Below are 20,050 nucleotides of genomic sequence, written 5' to 3'. Positions count from 1 at the left end.
CTGCTCTCGCCGCTCCTATTCGTGTGGGCGATGGAGCCCCTAGCGGCACTCATCCGCCAAGATCCTCGCATCCGGGGCTGGGCCTGGGACCATAGTCAGACTGATAAGATAGCCCTATACGCGGAGGATGTCCTGCTTTTTCTGGCGGACCAGGATCGTTCCGGCCCCAGATGCCTGGAGGCCCTGGCTGCTTTCGAGCGGGTTTCAGGGCTGAGACTTAACCCGGCAAAGTCAACCCTGGTCCCCTTGCACCCTTCCCGGGCGTGTTTTGACTGGCATGCGACTATCCCCCAATTCTATAAATACCTCCAACTCAGACATGCCCTCCGAACTCACATTCCATCCCCCACTTCTCTCCCGGAATTCAGCCCCTTGGAGGCCCAGGTGATGATGGGGAACCTGGGGAGAGGAGGGGGGCGTCTCCCAGATATACCCGTCACTGGTAAACAAAGGTCCGGCATCCCTATACCGGCTCTGGGCTCGCTGGGAGGGTTGGGTGGGTCCCCTGGAGGAGACGGACTGGCGGGATGCCCTAAAGGCTCCTAAAACCTTGACAACATCCGCCAAGTTACGCCTAGTCCAACTTTACTACCTCCATTCAGCATACCTCATTCCGGCACGCCTTTACCGGGCCTGTATGTGACCCTCCCCAACCTGCACGCGCTGGGAATCTGCCAGCAGATTTCTATCACATGGTATGGCAGTGCTCGGCCTTGGCATCGTTCTGGAGAGGGGTGGAACGTGAGCTTACACAGGCCCTGGGATGGGAGGTTCCCCAGGACCCGAAGCGCTTGCTGTTGGGAATGTTTGATGTCCTTGATCGCTCCAGGGCGGATAAACGTTTCCTGGAGACGGCTGTGGTGGTGGCGAAAAGGGATATAGCTGCGCTCTCTTCTCAGGCAAAAGCACCCACCGTGCGGAAATGGAGGAAGGGGGTGGATTGGTGTGGAGCGCAGGAAGAGCCCCTCTGCGAGACTAGGGGGTGCCCCTAACTATTCAGTAAAGTTTGGGGTAAATGGTTCAATTTGCTACCTGTGTGAGAGCTCGAGTGATCTTTTCTGTCTACTACGTGGTGGAAGGGTCACCTCTGATCCAGCTGAGCCAACTGTATCCTCTGTCGAACGTATGCAATGTAATTTCTTCAATCGTAATGCTTGATCTGCTACCAATGAATTTCTTTGTTTTTGTTTTTAAAAATCAATAACGTTGATTATCAAAAAATAAAAGTGAAGGACATAAGCAGAAAGGGCATAAGAAGAGGTATGTGCATGTAGGGTGCCAGAAGATGGTAAAGGTCAGTGCTTAATTTGACCCTGTGGTTGTACGTGGGGTCCACCGGCACACACTCAAGGTGACTGGCACTTATTTTCCACATCTGACTTTGACCCAGAGCAAGAGAGCGAAAAACACAGAAGTGGAAAAGGAGGAAGAAAAAGAAGGAAAACCAGTGTAAGAGGGAGAAAGCATGAGTGAGATAAAAGGGGCAAGAAGTGTCTGGTGGCGAATTAAACAGACACGAGGTGGAAACAATACAACACAGCCTTTATATGTGGCACGTCAGCCATTCAGTGCGATGGCAGTGGGCTTGTGAGGAAATCTTTGGGCCGCAGCACTTACTCTTTTACAGATTAAGCACTGGTCAGGGTGATCCCTGTTACAAGAGAGAGGAGGAAAGGATGAGGGGACGAGTGTACAGAAAGCAGGTAAAAATGATGACAGCAAACATACCAGAAGGATGTGAAAGTGTTGTATGAGTGGAAAGAGGAAAGTCCTCAATTCTCACAGAATACTTTTTAACCAAATAATTACCTGAAAGAGTATTGCTTTTTCAAACCATCTGCATGTGAACATGAAATAAGGCATAACATGCAGAAGGGGTATGTGTTGCGCCAACTTATATGATTTGCCCCGTTTTTCGGGCCTCTCCTGCTTGCACCCCTTCAAACGTTGGTAGCGTTGACCTGCTGGAACCTTTCAATCGAAAACAGTGGCGGTAAAATGATGATTTAACTACTTGAAACACCAATCCCTGTGTCAACTGTTGCTGTATAGGGAAGGGACGGAAATAGTGTTACTATTTCTCAACTCAATGCGTCCTGTCCCACCGTGAGAGACGATTTAAATAAAACGGAGAACTGCTGCTGAGCAGTGTTTCCCGATTATGGCCAGCTGTGGCATAGTTTGCGTTTTTTACTCGAGATTAGCCATCATTGGGGCAGTAGCCCGGGGTTCAAGAATGTGAGGGTCTACTGAACCTCATTACACCTACTTTTTTACTAGCCGACATGGACTACTGCCCTGGCGAGCATCAGAGCCCTGGGCACCCTTGCCCTAGGCGCCAATGTCTTGCCGTGTGGTGTCAGCGCACCGTTCCAGGCTTAAACCTGCTGCAGCCTGTCATGGTTCGAACTACGAGTGATGCACTGAGGCGGGATTGAGAAAACAAGCGGTTTAGAGTGGCCTCCCTGTTAATAGTCAGTGCGGTCTCCGGTTGGGGTCAGAGGCAGACTCGAACACTGACTGCTTCTGTACGCCTCTGAGTGGCTGCTTCGCCTGAAGTGGCAGGCCAAGAACCCCAGACTGACCCCCTGCGCTCCCTTATACGGCGATGCAGAAGCCCCGTATCTAACTAAAGGTCAACACAAACCGAGAGCCATTAGGCGCAGTGAAATGCTTCTAGTGGCTGCTGCCAGGAGACACTGATAAGTCTGCTGTGTTGCTAAGAGACATCGCCATTAAAACCTATCCGGGTCAGAAGCAGATGATTATAACAGCTTGAGAAACGGAGATGATGACCTAATGGCGGCGGCGGCGGCGCCGCCGCCCATACAAGCATTTTCAGAACTGACTGCTATCGAGGTGCAGAGCTGGCCAACGGAATTTGGGGGACGCGGACAAAGAAGGGTACTGTACAAGAATGCAGCACACGGATTTGGGGACCCAAATTCCGTAGGCCAGCGCTGCACATTTTACAAATTAAGCAATGGATGACTTGACCTTTCTAAACCTTTTCCAACCACAAAGACTACAACTGAAGGAAGGGGTGACGGGGAGAGCCGAACAGGGAGGGGCGGTGAGGGTTGGTGGGGGTAATGGTAGGGGGTATGTGGTGGAGGGTGGTTGGTGGTTGGTGTAGAATGCTTCCTGCTTCACATTTTAGAGAGCCATGTCACCAACTCAGTCAGACTTAAGCAGGGTCGACCTGGATCAGAAATTAGCTCCGGGCACCAAAAATAAAAGCAGGCCCATTAGTGAATTAAATTCCCCAAAAAAGGGCCCATATTTGCAAACTGGGACAGTTTTGAACTTTTAAAGACACGCTGTAGAAGTGATTTCCAAGGTATGGATGACTGCATGGATTTTAATTTGCTACAGGAAATGTTTGTTTAAACGTCAGAAAAAGTAACAGTAACAAGTATTTGCAATGCAGTAGCTCTCACTTTTGCAAGTTTGAGCTATTGGCATTGTAATGACAATGCCTTTTATTTATCTGATTTGATTATTAACACATAAATAAAAGGCATTGGGCCATATGTATCAAAAAAGGGTTTTGCGATTTTAAGCGAATCGTAATTAGAGATTCGCAAAATGCAATGTATGTAGGATTAGCTAAAAATTTTGCGAACCCTACATATTCCTTATTTGCGAATCGCAAATTGAGATTCGCAATTAAGGAATACCTTCCCATTCATTCCTATGGGCTAGGAGGCCTATAGGAATGAATGTGAATACATTCTCAATTTGAGATTACCAATTAAGAGTATCGCAAATTGAAAATGCAATTTCAAGGTTGCAAGGGTGCCAAAAGGATACCCTGTAGCACACATACATGCCATAAGGGCATGTATGTGCGACATATGGCACTTTAAAAAAAAATCAGAACAGGGCTTTTTTCAAGAAAATCGCAAATTACCACCAAATTTAAGTTGGTGGTAATTTGCAATTCCTTAAGGTCGAATAGCAAATTTTTGGTGCTAACAGAATTGCATGTAAGGAATCGCAATTTGCAATTCCTTAATTGCATTCGCAAAATAGAGAATTGCAAATTTTGCAATTCTCTATTTTGCGAGGGTCTTTTGGAATGATACATCCCAAAGGGCTTTTTCCAATTCGCAAACGGGCTGATTCTGAGATTCTGCCCGTTTCCAAACGGGAAAAAAGCTTGATACATATGGCCCATTGTCATTTACGATGCCAATAACTGAAGCTCTTGTAAATGCGAGACCTATTTCATTGTAACAACTTTTTTCCTGCAGTATATTACATTTTAAGTCTAATCTATTTCACGCAGTTGTATGATTGATCTTGATATCAATAATGCGTCGCATCCTTTTAATGTATTACACAGCCATGGAATTTTGAGGCGATTGTTTTTAGCCATCCGGGTGCACATTTATGTTATCATTTACTGGACTCAAAAACAATGGGAGAGGTAGGGAAATGTAGGAACACTCTCTTAATCCCCAGTTATATATCAATAAACAAAAAAAGAGAGGTTCATGTCTCTCAGAAACCACTTGGATGGAGCCACCAGATTCAAGAAACTCGCACCCTATTTGGGTTTGAAGGAAAGCCCTCACACACTGACCTAGTCAGTGTCATGCTTCATCATCGGGCCCCACCGAAGAGACCTAGTGCCTCTTCGGTGTGCTGCGACGCCAGAAGACTGCGGAGCTGGTATTGTGTAACGGGAGTGTTGTGAGGATGAATAAACTTAAACTTAAAAAGTGTCTAAAGGGTATCTAAAAAAATTTTTATTAGTGATCCCTAGGACACAGATACAAAGGTACTATGTGTCTGAATTGTAAAAGCCAAGGTAATGGTTGGTTTAATTCAGATATAGTATTTAAATTAATATGTCAACATGTTTCAGCCTTAGTGTTGGTTTGATTTTACCTAGGCATTCGTCAGGACAATGATAAACCCCGGCGGTATGGGCTCTCTAATCACCCACCCTAACCTGGGGACGTGAAAGTGAAAAAATAAAAGTGTTTAAAGTGCAAAAAAATTGGAAGAGCTAATGCTCATTCCAAAAATCACTCCTGATTTGGAGTGTCTCGGCACCTGTAGAATAAAAAGTACGGACAGACATATAAGACAAACAAACAATTATTTGTAGGGCTATGCCAAAGTACTTTTACGGTTCATGGTGTTCCAAATAAGTGGCAGCAAACGTGTTCCCAGAATAACTGCTAGCGTTAAGCACCTTCCACATACCCTATAGGGAAGATATAACTAGTTCTGGGAAGTGTAGTGAAAAAATAGTGATTTAAAATAAGCCATCAATGGCTTCAAGGGGTTAAAATCACATGGTATGAGTGTTTCAGAGGATCAATAGACAAAGAGTCAGTGACCCCCGCACACAAGTATAATATAAAAACAAGTCTCACTTTAAAGCTTGGCGCTATCTGCACCATGGGTCTCAGGAGGGGGGTTGGAGTGTCCCTGGCACATCCTAAAGGTAAGAGAAAATAGGCTAGAAACATACGGAATCGCGATTGACTTAGCTCGATAGTATGGAGTTGGTCCGATCCTCTCTGTAGCATTACTCACGCCCTCAGCACTCTCAGCCCGCTTGTACACCTAGTACTGCCTCTACCGGACCCCGACGATGGAGAACGGGGCCGGTGGGTTTGTTTTTAAGTGGCTGTGAAACGCTGTTCGCGCTCTTCCGGGTGGGCGTGGCTCTACCAGACCGAGGCCAGGGAGTTCTATCCCGTGGGCGCGGTCGGTAGAACTGAGTGAAAACGAGGCTTGGATGCACTCGTTGTCATAGCAACCTCTTTTTCAGAGAGAGGCACGCTACTAGCGGGCCGATCCTTCATAACGAGGCTTGGTTATCCTGGTTGTCATGGAAACCTCGATGCCAGCCTCGTGTGATGTTTACTGGTCGAGGTTTGCTTTTAATGGGCCGATCCTTAATTGTTAGGCTTCGGTTTTGGGGTTTATTTCTCGAAAAGGGAACAGAATTAACCATATAATACAGGAAATGGGATCACTAATAAAAAATTTTTTAGATACCCTTTAGACACTTTTTAAGTTTAAGTTTATTCATCCTCACAACACTCCCGTTACACAATACCAGCTCCGCAGTCTTCTGGCGTCGCAGCACACCGAAGAGGCACTAGGTCTCTTCGGTGGGGCCCGATGATGAAGCATGACACTGACTAGGTCAGTGTGTGAGGGCTTTCCTTCAAACCCAAATAGGGTGCGAGTTTCTTGAATCTGGTGGCTCCATCCAAGTGGTTTCTGAGAGACATGAACCTCTCTTTTTTTGTTTATTGATCATTTACTGGACCTCACAAATGAATTTTTTTTAACATAAGTATTTTGAAAGTGTGTTATTATCCTTCTGGGGACTTGGGTGTGATAACACATTCACACTGTGGGGACTTGATTGCACGAGAGAGAGAGAGAGAGAGAGTTTTCACTGAAAAAAAGGTTAGAGGGACGTTATAATTTGGTGGAAAGACAGAACATACAGTTTTAAATAAACAAAAACACAGAAATGTACCAGTTAAGGTGATCTCAAGTAATTATAACCCATTTCCCCGCCATGCAGGCTTGTCATCAATGATATCTTTTCAGATGTTGCAGTCATGTGATCAATAATGCCATCGATCCTGTCGATCCTTATCAATAATGTCATAATGTAATATGTGGGGAAATTAGCAGTGCATGACGAGGGCACAAGTTATAGTAAATTTAGCGCATGTGCAATAGTTACCTAATAACTGTAACTGGTGAACTTCAGTGGTTGTTAGTTTAAAACAGCAAGTTTTAATTCACATTCTCAGCCATCTACAATGTCCCTTCAACCTTTGTTTTTTTCAGTGTATTTCTAAGGGTATTTTTTAAATGTAAATTAAGATATTATTACCATACTTAACTGTGACGTCACTTTAACCTTTGCTTGTTTAAGTGAATTTATAAGGTTTTTTGAAGTAAAGGAGTATTATGCTACATTATGTACCGCCATCACACTAGGTACGGTAGGCCTGAGGTTGGCTGCAAGCCCTGCGTCCAACACCTTGCAGGCAGGCAAACCCACGCCAAGCACGGCCTTTGACCATGCATGGGGTTAGCCACAGGCCAGCCCCTACCAGGGCTTGAAAAATCCTAAACATTTTACTAGACCTGCAAGTCTAGTAACTTGAATGCACTACTTGCCCTAACTGTGATGTACTTGGTCCGTATCCTGCAAAAAACACACAGTTGATGGACAGAATGTAGAACAATGTCATACATTCACCCCAGTACAAGGATCTGGGCCTAAATCCATCGTTTTTTTGCACTCCACACCACCCTGGGTTAGACACTGGCTATATGCAAATCAGCTCTGACCCTGTGCCTCATGGGAACAGTCCAGTCCGAACTACCAAGCCATGTCTTTCCCAGACCGGAATCAAGCATCCAAGGACCGGTTTCTGGCTATCAGCCTTCATCAGCCCGGATAGCTTGACTCCAGTGGTGTGGAGAGCCTGGGACTCACGTCTGAGTATACCCAGCACACTCGGGGTGAAAATTGCAAAAAACACAGTTGATGGACAGAATGTAGAACAATGTCATACATTCACCCCAGTACAAGGATCTGGGCCTAAATCCATCGTTTTTTTGCACTCCACACCACCCTGGGTTAGACACTGGCTATATGCAAATCAGCTCTGACCCTGTGCCTCATGGGAACAGTCCAGTCCGAACTACCAAGCCATGTCTTTCCCAGACCGGAATCAAGCATCCAAGGACCGGTTTCTGGCTATCAGCCTTCATCAGCCCGGATAGCTTGACTACAGTGGTGTGGAGAGCCTGGGACTCACGTCTGAGTATACCCAGCACACTCGGGGTGAAAATTACAAAAAACACAGTTGATGGACAGAATGTAGAACAAGGTCATACATTCACCCCAGTACAAGGATCTGGGCCTAAATCCATCGTTTTTTTGCACTCCACACCACCCTGGGTTAGACACTGGCTATATGCAAATCAGCTCTGACCCTGTGCCTCATGGGAACAGTCCAGTCCGAACTACCAAGCCATGTCTTTCCCAGACCGGAATCAAGCATCCAAGGACCGGTTTCTGGCTATCAGCCTTCATCAGCCTGGTCCGTATCCTACCACCTATAATACTCTTTTTAGACCTTTTTCTTCAGGAAAAAGAACAAACAAAGTGTTGATTATACACCCTCAAACACCTTCTTGGTGTCATGCTTCAACCATCAGGTATCACCTTGTCCCTATAAACCAGGCTGGGCTTCTTAAAGAGCACTTGTAGGGCATTATGGAGCGCACCTTCCAGGAGCATTGATTAATAAATGAGCGCCTCATGTTGCCCATTTATTATTATTTTTTCCCCTTTTTAGGTCTCGGCTATAACGCGCTGAAAGCGCGTTCTCGCCAGAGAACTATTGTCGGCGTCTCAGCAGTCTGGGAACACCGAAGTGAGACAAGACCTGGCCGCGCGCAGCGTTTCCCCATAGGATAACGTTATGCGCGCGGTCAGGTCTTGTCTCCACAGTGCTAATGCAGCCCGGATCACGACACGCGCCTGCTGTAATGCAGGGGGAGTCTGCATACCAGCGCGCGGCGCGGCGCGTGAGCTTGTTTTTGTAGTAGCAGCGTTGCCTTATTTTCAATGTTTTATATTTCTCTCTTTCGACTCTCTCCTCACTCTTCTCCAACAGGAGAGAGCATACCTTTATTTTGCTAACATTTCATTTGCCGCTAATGTGCCTCAGATCACAGGGCGCGTCATGTTCCACTTCCAGGTATGGATATTTATTTTTCTGAACGTGGGGACCGAGGAGCAGTGCAGTCTATTTAAATCTTCACCCGGGGTTTAACCGTATGTATGTCCGTGTTAGGGGGGGGGAGGGTGAGGGGGATCTCTCTGTGGCAGAGTCACTATATGTGTTTAGAAACTCGGGCGCCTTTTATCTGCGGAAAAGAGATGATTGCAGGTAATTGATGCCAACCGCTGCGCAGATTTTATCCGAAGGCACATTATGGCATCTTTGATCCCGGCCGCTGCCCCGCCGAGAGCTGTAAACCGTTTTTGTTTTTAATTGCACGTTGCTAATATGGGAAATTATTAACTCGGGATGTGTTTAATTCCAGTATCTCTTGTCATGAAGGGTCTTCTTTGAAGGATGGGTTTCTGATAAGGGCAGTAATTACCCCTGGTGAGGGGGTGGGCGGCAGATGGGGCTGTCTGCTGCAAGCAATTCTTTTTATGTAGTTTTACAGCCTCGTAAAATGATTACAAAACCAAATGATGGCTTTATTGTGCACTCAGTAACAGCTTAACTACGGAGGGCCTGGCGGGGCTAGCTTCCAAAAGGAAAAAGTTGTTTATATATTGTAGGTGTTTATAATCCGAGAAAGGGGTGGGGAGGACAAAGAAGGGTACTGTACAAGAATGCAGCACACGGATTTGGGGAGAAGGGAAAGAAAACAAATTCGGAGCTGAAACAAGACGAAAGAAAAGGAAACACCAACAAAGGAATGGAAACAAGAAAGAAAGAATAAAAGGAAAACAGAAGAAAACTCAAAAACAAAGCAAAATAAAGAGAATGAAAGAAAGGTAGACACAAAAACGTTGGCGAGATGCAAAGTAATATTTCTAAGAGTGACTCACATTTTGCACTGCGCTTCATAGCACTTTTGCCATCGCTCAGCACTGTAACTGTGGGAGTTATAGTTTAACGGTACTCAGATTACCGACGTCTCAAGAATGAAAAGCTGAGCTGGTCACGCCAGGAGAAGTAGAACTCGTGCCCTGCAGCCAAACACGTGCCACAGGTGAGGGTTTACCTCACTGAGCTATCTTAGCAGAAAGGAAAGGGAAGAAAACAGTATTGGGAAGGAAAATATTTACTTTTTTCAAGTAATAAAAGAAAAAATTGGAAAGAACGAAAGTAAGAAAACAATATACAATCAGCACCGCTTCTTGCCGCAACTCACTCCCCACCGCTTCCCCTACACTGCACACCACTTTTAAACTGCTGAATGCAGGATGGTTTTAGGGACCCGTTTCTCCGGACGCCGTTCCAGCGCAGCCTGGTTTGCACCTCTGCTGGAGGAGCTGCACGCCTTCCCGTGTGACAGAACAGCCCGTCTCTGCAGCACAGCAGCTGCCCGTCCTGTTGGAGCCGAGCCGTGGCTGGCTGCCAGCCCGTCCCATTGGAGCAGCGCTGGCCGGCCGCCAGGGCCTGTGCAGGCGTTGAGAGGTGAGTCATGTGGCGCGGATAATGTTCCAAGCATGCAGGCTTCGGCGCTATTAATTGCCTCTGTCCGTATGTCCGTACAGCACTGCGCTACGGAGGGCTCTCGAAAGATGACACAACGGTGCTCCTGTTAGGATGGGTGCTCAGTATACCCCCGACCGAGACAGGTGTTGCTGTTTCCCCATCTTCGAAGATCTCCTTTGCTGCTAAACATAGCATTTGCTTCGTATTAGCTTCTTTCCAGCATGTTATAGTAAGACTCAACACCTCGCGTTTTGAATGCATTGCTTTTACATTGTAATCTCCACATACCTGGCACGGACGGCCGTCGCGACTGATAACTGAAATATACCATCCTTCCGTCTTTAGGTAGCAGTACTATTACTCAGCATGTTCATGGGAGTGGCGGGGGGGGAGGGAAGGCCAGCATCTGCGTCTCTGTGACATACACTCGTTGCACTTTTCCTCCTGTAAATTATATTTAAAATCATTGGCTACGCATTTGGCACTGTTTTCTCGAGCTTGCTTTTCACGAGAGAAGGTCTCAGAAATGGATCCGGTCTGTTCTAACTGCCAAGGTCCATTCGTTTCAGGGTTTTTTAGTTACCTATTATAGTATCTTCAAACCCTCTCAAGGTTGCAATAACACAAACGATCCAGTCGACTCATACAAAACCACACTCTGAACAAGCAGCCCACATCAATGTATTAACCTTCAGGCTCTTTGATTCATCGGAACTGGCACGAGCTACTGGGTCACCCATTCTGCAGCATTAAAAACCAACTACATAACGGATTGGATCTTCGCCTGTTTAATGTTAAAAGCATTCTGAGGAAGAGAGGCTAAAGACCAATATGGTGGTTGGTGACTGCTGGCAACGATGGAAGCTTAGCTGCTGGCAATGATGCCTCCTTTAAAGGTTAGCTAAACAAGGGTCCACAGATGATCCTGAAGTGCCACTGGTGTTTATAAGCTTTGTGAAATTATTCGTGGAATGGACATTGAAGGAAAGTTTTCTTAGTTGATGTATCTGTTAAAAGGTTAAGGAGATAAGTGAGTTGAGCTACTCTTCCTCTTTGGTATCTGTTAAAATGCAAGAATGCCTCATAGACAGGTCATGGGGAAAACCAGTTGTAGATTTATTTATCAGGTTACAGGATCAAATATAAGTTACAGGATGGTAGTAAGATCCATCATGTTTAGACTGAGTCAGGCCGTCTGCTTAGCATCTGCATCAACAAGCGAGGCTACTCATGAAGGCATTTCGCCACTAGCTATCTCTCCATAGATAGAGTAGGTCTCTCCGTGTATTTCCATAGGAGCAGAGTCATGCCTCGCAGCGCTTTCTAAATTAGTGTAGAAGCAGTAGAGCTGGGCGAGGAGCATGACTGGGCATATACAAGCGATTAAGCTATTCGGCATATGCAAGCAATTAGGCTATTGGCAATATAAATGATAATGCCATTTATTTATGATTTAAAAAAAAAAATGTCATGAGCAATGCCAATAGCTCTACCTTTAACAATGCCGAGACCATTGCATTGTAAATGCTTGTTTAAAAATGTATGTGTTTACCCAGGGCACCCACATTAATATTTTTTTATCGGAGGTCCATGGGGTGTGAGAGTCAGGGCCCCTAGGGCATCCATGGCGCCTGGCGAACACCGAGCCGGCAATTAATTATAAAAAAAGAATGTTGGTAGGGAGGCGTATGGCTCTCCTCCTCTGAGGCCATGGCCATTTATTTACTCAATCTGGCAGAAGGATTTTTAAAGCTCCCGCTATGGGAGCAGACAAATGTTTGTTTGTGCTCTTGCGGGCAGGGAAACAGTGTCCGGGGGTGGGAACCCCACAGTGTCCGGGGGTGGGAACCCCAGGACACCACAGTGATGCCCGCCCTGGGGGATGGGGTCCCTGTGGCTTTTCAAGGCTCGGGAAAGGGAGGCTGCGCGCTCCCTTTGCCCCTTAAAATGACAGTATCGGCCCCAGGGGATGGGGTCCCGGGGCCTTTCAATATATTATGTTGTTCATACTAATAACTTCTAACTTCCACCAATGCGAGTATGGAAATCAATCATGTTTTTAATTTTTGTAAGTATTTCCCATTTTTAGGTCTCGTCCTACGCAACGTGCATGCATTGCATAGGAGGGGACCTAATGCCATCGGCAGAGCATTTGCAGCAAAGAAGTGCACGCGCTGCATTGCTTGCAATGCAACTCGTGCACATCTTGGCGATTTACTTTCGGTAGCGCGCAGCACCATATGGTGGCGCCATAATGGTCGCACGCTCCCAAAAGGAAATCGCCCATGCCCCTTCCCCCTGCTTGTTTTTGTGTGCATTGGCCAAGTGCGCACACAACTTCCGCTTCTCCCCACCTCGCGCGCGGCCAATGCGCGAGGTTGTCCACGGGTAAACGCGAGTGCGATATTTATATTTGTAACCAGCAGCTTTGGTTCAAGTGAAAGGTTTTCGCTTGCAGCGACTCTGTGGGCCATCCATTAAAAGCGTATAGAAAGCCTTCATGTGAAATTGCTGCGAGCCATATATGCTCGGCTGCATATATAAATTTTGCTAAGTTTCGAGAGAAGTGGGTGGAAGCCAGGACATTACACCGCAGAGTAAGTTTCAGGCTGCGCAAGGTGGTGGGGGACAGCACCGATTCCTCCTAAAAGATGAGCTCACATGCTTCAATTTCTTGCAGTAATTTGGACTAATATTACGCACCACCAGTCTCTGCTGTAGTTGTCACCCCTGGAAGATCATTGACCGAGTCCGCAAGGACTCACCTTTTGCTCCGGGGTTTTATTCATTGTTAAGTGCCTGTGTCCAGCGTGAGCTGTGCCTCTGAAGACCTCTACTAATGCACAACAATCAATTTTGCTATACAGCGCTTGCATTCTAGCTCTCTCTTCTCTTGGCACCATTACGCTCATAAGCGCTGCAACCTAAAACCCCATCAGGGCGCTCTGGCCACGCATACACCATAAGATTCCTTCCACTTAAACTATGCTGTATTCGACACTCTTTGAACCAAGCCTCACTCCCTCTAAATGAAGCCTGCCACGCCTACCCGCATGCACTTCGGTGCCTCGTTAGGGGTGTGAAGCTTTCTAAATAAAGCAATTACAATACAATACATGAACCGGGGCTGTTTTATTTCCTCTTTATCCAAGTTTGTGAACAGTACCAATCCCGGGTGGTTTTCGAAATGTTGGGTGAGGAAGCTGCCCAACCAAAGCCCCTTCCCGCTACCCGCCCCCCTGGAGAGCGCAGGGTGCCCTAAAAGCAGATGGGTGATGAAGGCGGGGTGGAAAAGCACCACGCGCCACAGCTGGAGCTCATGCAGCCCTTAAAGGCTCCGGGGTGCAAGCACATTTTGCTTCGTTTTTCGGAGCACGCACATTGCAGGGCTAGCCGAGGGCAGTGTGCTTTGGGTGGAGAGGTCTGGGTGAGCGCACATCTGCTGAATGGAGAGCCGCCAGACATTTGCCCACCACCCAGAGCATCGCCCCTCTCCACAGCAGCCCGCTTGTAGAGGGACTACCTTTTCCTGAGCAGCACTCGAAAGACAACCCCACACTACTGCTGCCCCAGGGAAAACCCCATTCCTAGCCCCCACCTCCTGTCAGAATACCCCAAGGAGTCACCCATCCCGATAGCAGCCACTGAGAGAAATCAGCCCACATTGTCACAGACAGTGCGTTGGTCCCAGAAAAGCCCCCCCCCCCCACTATTTTTCTAGGTGCCCACCAGGACCCAACGATTGTCAAACACCAGGTAACTCCCAGGACAGCGATCCCATCTTTAGAAGCCCTTCCCCCTCATAAGATAGCAACCCAGAGTGCCACAGTGAAGCCCACTCAACATCTCTACTTAGACAGCCACCCCAAACACAGAACCCACGCAAGAGCACCCCCGCACTCCCTCACATCACCCACGCTGCCACCAAGAAACACTGTGTCCACCACCCCTGCTTTCAGCGCATCACGCTGCCCATAAACAAAGAGCAAACCCGGAGGCAAGCATCCCTCTCTCAGAGAGACCGATGGATGGAGCCCCACTGCAAGCTCCCTTGCAGCGCATCCCGCACTCGCACCTTCCACACAGTCCCCAATCAGAGCACCTTGCGGTCCAGGGCACCCCGTTTCTGAAGCAGCCCCCTTATGTGAAGGACAGATCACCCCTATCTCCCACAGCACCCCTCCCCCACATACATCGTAGAGCTCCCCGCACCCAGAGCAGTCCCTACCTCTTGACAAGCCCCCATTCCCTGCAGCCTCCATATCTGTGGCGCCCCCACACCGCTCCTGCCCTCCTCAGCCCCCGCTGACCCTGCCTGGCACCCCAGCAGCCTGCTGGGCACGCGGCTCTCTGAGCTCCCCGCCACCCCTTGTCGCTTCCTCCATGAAGAAGGTCTAGGACAGAGAGGTGGGAGCGGGATGAGGACATCACTGAAGAGGAGAAGCGCCTCATCCGCGAGACATGGAACCAGGTGTACGTCAACTGCGAGGACGTGGGGGTGTCCATCTTCATCAGGTAAGAGCCCGAGGGGGTCTTCTTCACCCTCGTCAAGAGCAGGCGAGATAAACACGATGATGTAGGGAGAGGCAGGAGCTGGGGGTCCCCATCCTCACCAGGTATGTACGTAGGCAGAGGGTGGCTGTGCGTGGGGCAACATCCTGGGATTCTGGACTAATCTCTTAATTTCCCGATGCCTACCAAAAAGGAATGCGTCCTTGTGTAATGTAACTGGTGCTCATGCAAAGCGCTCTAATACGTTCGGGTCGAGTTCGGCGCTATATAAAATTGCCATAAAAGAAACAAGCACTGGCATAGCCAATAGGTCTCGCCTTTGGTGCCTTATAAGTATTTAGTTATGCAGCACAATATCCTTCCTGCAACAACATCAACTGTTGCATGGCGAAACACTTAAGCTCCCAAAGGCGAGACCTATTGGCTATGCCAATGCTTGTTGACTCTGCTGTAAAGAAGCAGCATATTATAGGTTTAGGTATATAGACTCCTTTTCACAAACAGAAAAATTACAGATGGACAAAGAACTCTCAGAAACATAGTTGGGGAACTGTCTTGTTTGCTTTCAAGCTTAACGTTTAACTACTTTTGTATATTTTATCAACCTGTACACCCAGATCCTTGCCCAGATTTTCTTAAAGTGACTTAAAATAGTGGAAATGTTGCATACTTCAACGTACTGAAAATCATTCTCAAAAAGCCCAAAAACACATTAAACCAGTATTGCAATTATAGCAGTCATAACATCACAGTTGTGGTTTTTCAAGCCCTAAGAAAATAAACAGTAATGGTTTTGCAGTAACTGCAATATTCAGAAAAATCCTACCATTATGTGTGAAATGTAAATAGAGAAATAACACTTGTCCATAAGTAGTTGGAACTTAGGTTACACAATGCATGGCCAAAATTGTAACTTCTAGTAAACACATACCAAGATTGAAGTACGTCCAAGCTTCCTTCTGGAGGTCCACCATTCCCTGCGAGCTGCTGACGCCGTTTCCATTGGATCAGCTCATCGTCTGAGATTATAGTCTGTTGTTTTCGTAGGAGCTGTAACGTCTTCTGGTGCTTTTCTGATAAGTCCTGAAAAAACCACCACAGTTAATGACCTATCAACTTTAGCTAGTCCTTCAAGATTTTTATGATTATCAATGACCAACAATGGTAATTTTGTAAAACAGAGCATGCTCAGACAGGAGAATGTGCTTATTAAAGTGTATGTATTTAAAATGCGTAAAATGTTTATGAAAAGAAGCAACAAGTCAGACATATTCCACAATGCATTCCTTTCCAACATATAAGGCTAATATTGGAAATTACAGACACATCATAATCACTAGATATTACCATAACACTGTGCAACACCGAACTTTATTACCCAAGTGTATGTTCTCAAGTCCTACAGTCATGTCCATCTCACAATATTGCCAGTCTTGCCATAATTAGAATCGCATAGGGACCTTTAAATTCTGCTCATGTCTGTTTACAATGTAAAATCTACAAATTAATTAATGGAAAATACTGGAGATGGATGGTGTTTTCCTATCGATGAAGTGTGAATCAATGAAGTACACTGTAGAGATAACTACCGAGTATACAACAGACTTTTCAGCAAAAAAGCAGGCCAAGAAATTTTGGATAGGGACCAATGTGGACTAAGGACTTATTCCTCACAATCTGAGGGGACATATACCTCCTGGATAAAGACCATGACATGGTTCTCATCCTCTCTGAGATATTGGCAGCTTCCATAGATCTAAACCATCAATTCATCACAACAGTGCCTAGACAACAGCAAATACATTTAACCTTCAAGGGGCTCATACTTTGCATAAGGCACAAAGCAACCACGGCACTTCAAAAGTATCTGCAAGGTCCCTAATTTCCATCCGAATTTAGACCATATTAAAACAGACACAGGTTCTACCACCAGCAAATTAGACAAAGCAAAAACCATGACCAATTACCACTTGGCCGTTCAACAAGTCCACAAAACTACTGAGAAACATATAAAAAATATTTGAGCTAAAAAAACACTTCCAGAAATGTATCCTTCACACAGTGAGACATCGCATTCTGCTGTTAAACAAATCTCTCTAACACACACAACATCTAGTAAAGATATTTGAATACCCAGGACCAATGCTAGTCAACAATGCAAAAGTCGTACACCAGATGCTAATACCGGATCGTTGGCATTTCGAATGTTCTACTCAAGGATGCATGACAGTACAGATGTCAACACCCTGGTCTGTACAACACACATGGTTTGTATATTAGAGAGGATGAAGGGATTTTATTCCACCAAAATTTCTTCAGAAAAAAGTGTCACTGGGAGTATTAGAGAACAAGCATTTGCAATGCAATCGGTCTCGCCTTTGGGACCTTATATGTATTTAGCTATTCAGCACATTAGCCTGGGTGCTGAAGCACCTACTGTTCTTTAACATGGAGGGAAAGTAAGCACCAAACTGCATTTCACACCAGGTATGGGAACACATGGAGAGAAATATTGCCTTTCAGCGGGAATTGGTATAGTCCAAAGCTGTTTTTAATATAAAATCAGGGCCTTCGGTGGTCATATCACTGAAAATACAAGAATTGAAAAAAAGATTATGTCTATGGATACTCGTGGAAGACAATTTCTATGGACTGGAATCTAGAGAATGCTAAAGTGTTTCTGGTATCTTACTGAGTTCTGATGGTAATTTTCTATCAAGAAAGTTAAATAGAGGCAGTTGCCAGAAAAATTAAGAAAGAAAGTCACTCAGCAGAAAGCAATTCTGGTATTTTACTGACCTCTACTGGTCGTTTTCTATCAAGACAGTTATATAGCGGTAGTTGCCCAGAAAAAAAGTCCTAAGGCTGATCTCCAGAGCCCACAAAGTACATACACATATATGTATATACTAAAGTATATAAAAGAGGTCTTGAATGCTGGACCTAAAAAGAGATGGGCCAACTTCATATACAAAGAGCCAATACATCCATGAGCAAAAGAAAGGCAAAAGAAACAGCGTGAATATGATGCACGGAGGCAAACATACACCCTAAAGAGAGTCAACTAAAAAATATTAAACATTAAACCATTAAAAATGTACAAATAAATAGGAAAAAAATAACTACAAATAAAATTGGGAAGAAAATTAGAAAAATGGGAACTAAGAAATGGTGAGAGAAAGTGACAAGAAAATGAAGTGAATGCAGAATTAAATAAAGGAGAGATAGAAACAAAGAAACAGACAAAAAAGAAATGTGATGAAGAGAATGGAAGAAAAAAGAAAGAAAGAAAGAACGACAGGAAAAATTATCCAATGTAAAAATGTAAAGATGCTGGTGAAACTATGATCATGAAAAATGTTGTTTTGCTACACTTCGCAGTGAATCGGTTTCCCATTTTTGCAACACTTAAGTTGTTTGGCTTTTAGCACCCATTTCACTTCATTGACTTCAACGGGAGTCGGCTTTATGTTCGTGATTGCAGAACTTCTTCAGCACATATTCGAATTTGGATAACATGTCGTCGTTATTAAAACATTTTGTGAAAAGTCTAAAGAACAAATAGCTGGATTCGCAACCTGGATGCTTTTAGTGCAATACTTTTTTTTGTTTTGAGCATCCTCAGTCCTTGCACAACAAATACTTTGCTAAACCTTTGCTGTGTAAATGACTGAGTTCATTGAGGCTCAAACCATCTGCTTTATTAATATTAATAAGGCAAGAACCAGTTCTGTGCCTCATTGTGCACAGTAGCGAATAGGACAGCAGATCACAGTGTCAGTATAAAGAATGCAATGTTCTTGAATTGTGATCTCAGCTCCCCCAAGTGACAGGAGTCACAAATAATGTCACAGAAAGCGTCACATTCTGAAATGGATCTCCGGGAGACCACCAGTTCCTTCTGGGACATATAGGCCCATGTGTATTTGTAGGAAGCGAGCATCCTACATATACAACGCGTAAACTGCCAGAAATTGGCACCTAACAGCAACAAGTAACCATTCCATGATTTGACACCACAAGATCTTTCACAAAACATTTATGTATAACGTTGTGTCCCAAAGGGCAAGAAAGGCCCCTTTGCTGCCCTCTTTTCCTTGAGACTACCAAGGGTTTAAAATGTGTGCACTTGGTTTTGCAATGATAGTTGAGAAGGTCATTTCATATTGGTACTTTGCACTCAACTGACTTTATGATTGCAAAGTACCTACACGCATCAGGCCAAAGGTGTGGAATGAGCCTGATGTCGTAACCACTATACACTGACATATGCCCACACTCGACACAATAAAGGATGCATCAGTGAAGGGCTAACATAGTCTGTGGGAGCCATAATACCATCTAGTAAGTCAAAAACACTTCACGAATTAAAGTATACTCACAGTACGAGCTTAGCACATTTATATATAGTGCCTACCAGAAACTCGTTTTGATGTTTTAAATATCTATATTGTATTGCCCAGCTCAAAAGCATTCAAACTGACATAACATTGATGACTTGGTCTGGAATAATTTGACCAGATGACACGAGGGTTACACAAACCTCTGCAGCAGGCACTCCACTCACTGAGCATTTCTAACATTTTACAATGTGACAATAGAGCTCAATAGATACTGATACGTTTATGGATAGATGTGTTCAGGAAGCCTCCCTTCAATAGCTGGTGCAGACCTGCTCATTAAAGGTTAGGGGTGTGAAGCGGGTATGTCACCTACAAAGATACCTCAAGGTGTTAGGTATATGTAGACAGCTTCTTTGATTCCCCTATGACCGACTGACAACGCGTCAAGAGTTGGGGAATGGGAGAATGGGCTCGCCAAGGATCATAATAACACAAACTAACATGTATTTGCAAAGCGACAGAAAGGCTTCTTAGAGATTAACATTTCTTTATTGCTACTCAGGTCTGTGGTTCTCATTTGATGAACCTCTTATCCTCTGGGAGTCAATGTTGTGACTTTGGGTTCAAATACAGATTCTGTTGCTAGCTGCATTAGTGCAATGAGGCATTAGACCTGTCACGAGGTAAAACGAGTGAGTAAAGACCACGCCATGACAGAAACCGCACCCCACGGCCTGTACGTGCCAAAGCAACCAACGCAGCACACGTCTGGTTGTCCTCAGTCATGCTGCCAATTACAGACCCAGAGAACTAAAACAAAGAGACAGAATACGTCATATACAAACCCTGCGAGAAGAGGTGGGTCAGGATCTCAGGAAACAGTAATAAAAGCAGCTTTTGGCCTCCACAGTACCCACTGCACAACAAGCATGACACATAGCTTTTGAC

General features: G+C 45.5%; 1 protein-coding gene across 7 annotated transcripts in view; it reads right to left on the bottom strand.

Moving 5' to 3' along the window:
• The window catches only part of LOC147717179 (signal transducer and activator of transcription 5B), a 1,664,723-nt gene that overhangs the window by 397,378 nt on the left and 1,247,295 nt on the right, over positions 1-20,050 (bottom strand). For all 7 annotated transcript variants that reach the window (XM_086924123.1, XM_086924125.1, XM_086924127.1 and 4 more), the window contains one exon: positions 15,691-15,842. In XM_086924123.1, coding sequence (XP_086780249.1) covers positions 15,691-15,842 — 152 coding nt within the window. The remainder of the gene's footprint in view (positions 1-15,690; positions 15,843-20,050) is intronic.

The sequence above is a fragment of the Lissotriton vulgaris genome, chromosome 5 (assembly GCF_964263255.1).
Source record: "Lissotriton vulgaris chromosome 5, aLisVul1.2, whole genome shotgun sequence".
In the NCBI taxonomy this organism is placed as follows: Eukaryota; Metazoa; Chordata; class Amphibia; order Caudata; family Salamandridae; genus Lissotriton; species Lissotriton vulgaris.
This window is presented reverse-complemented; position numbering and strand designations above follow the sequence as displayed.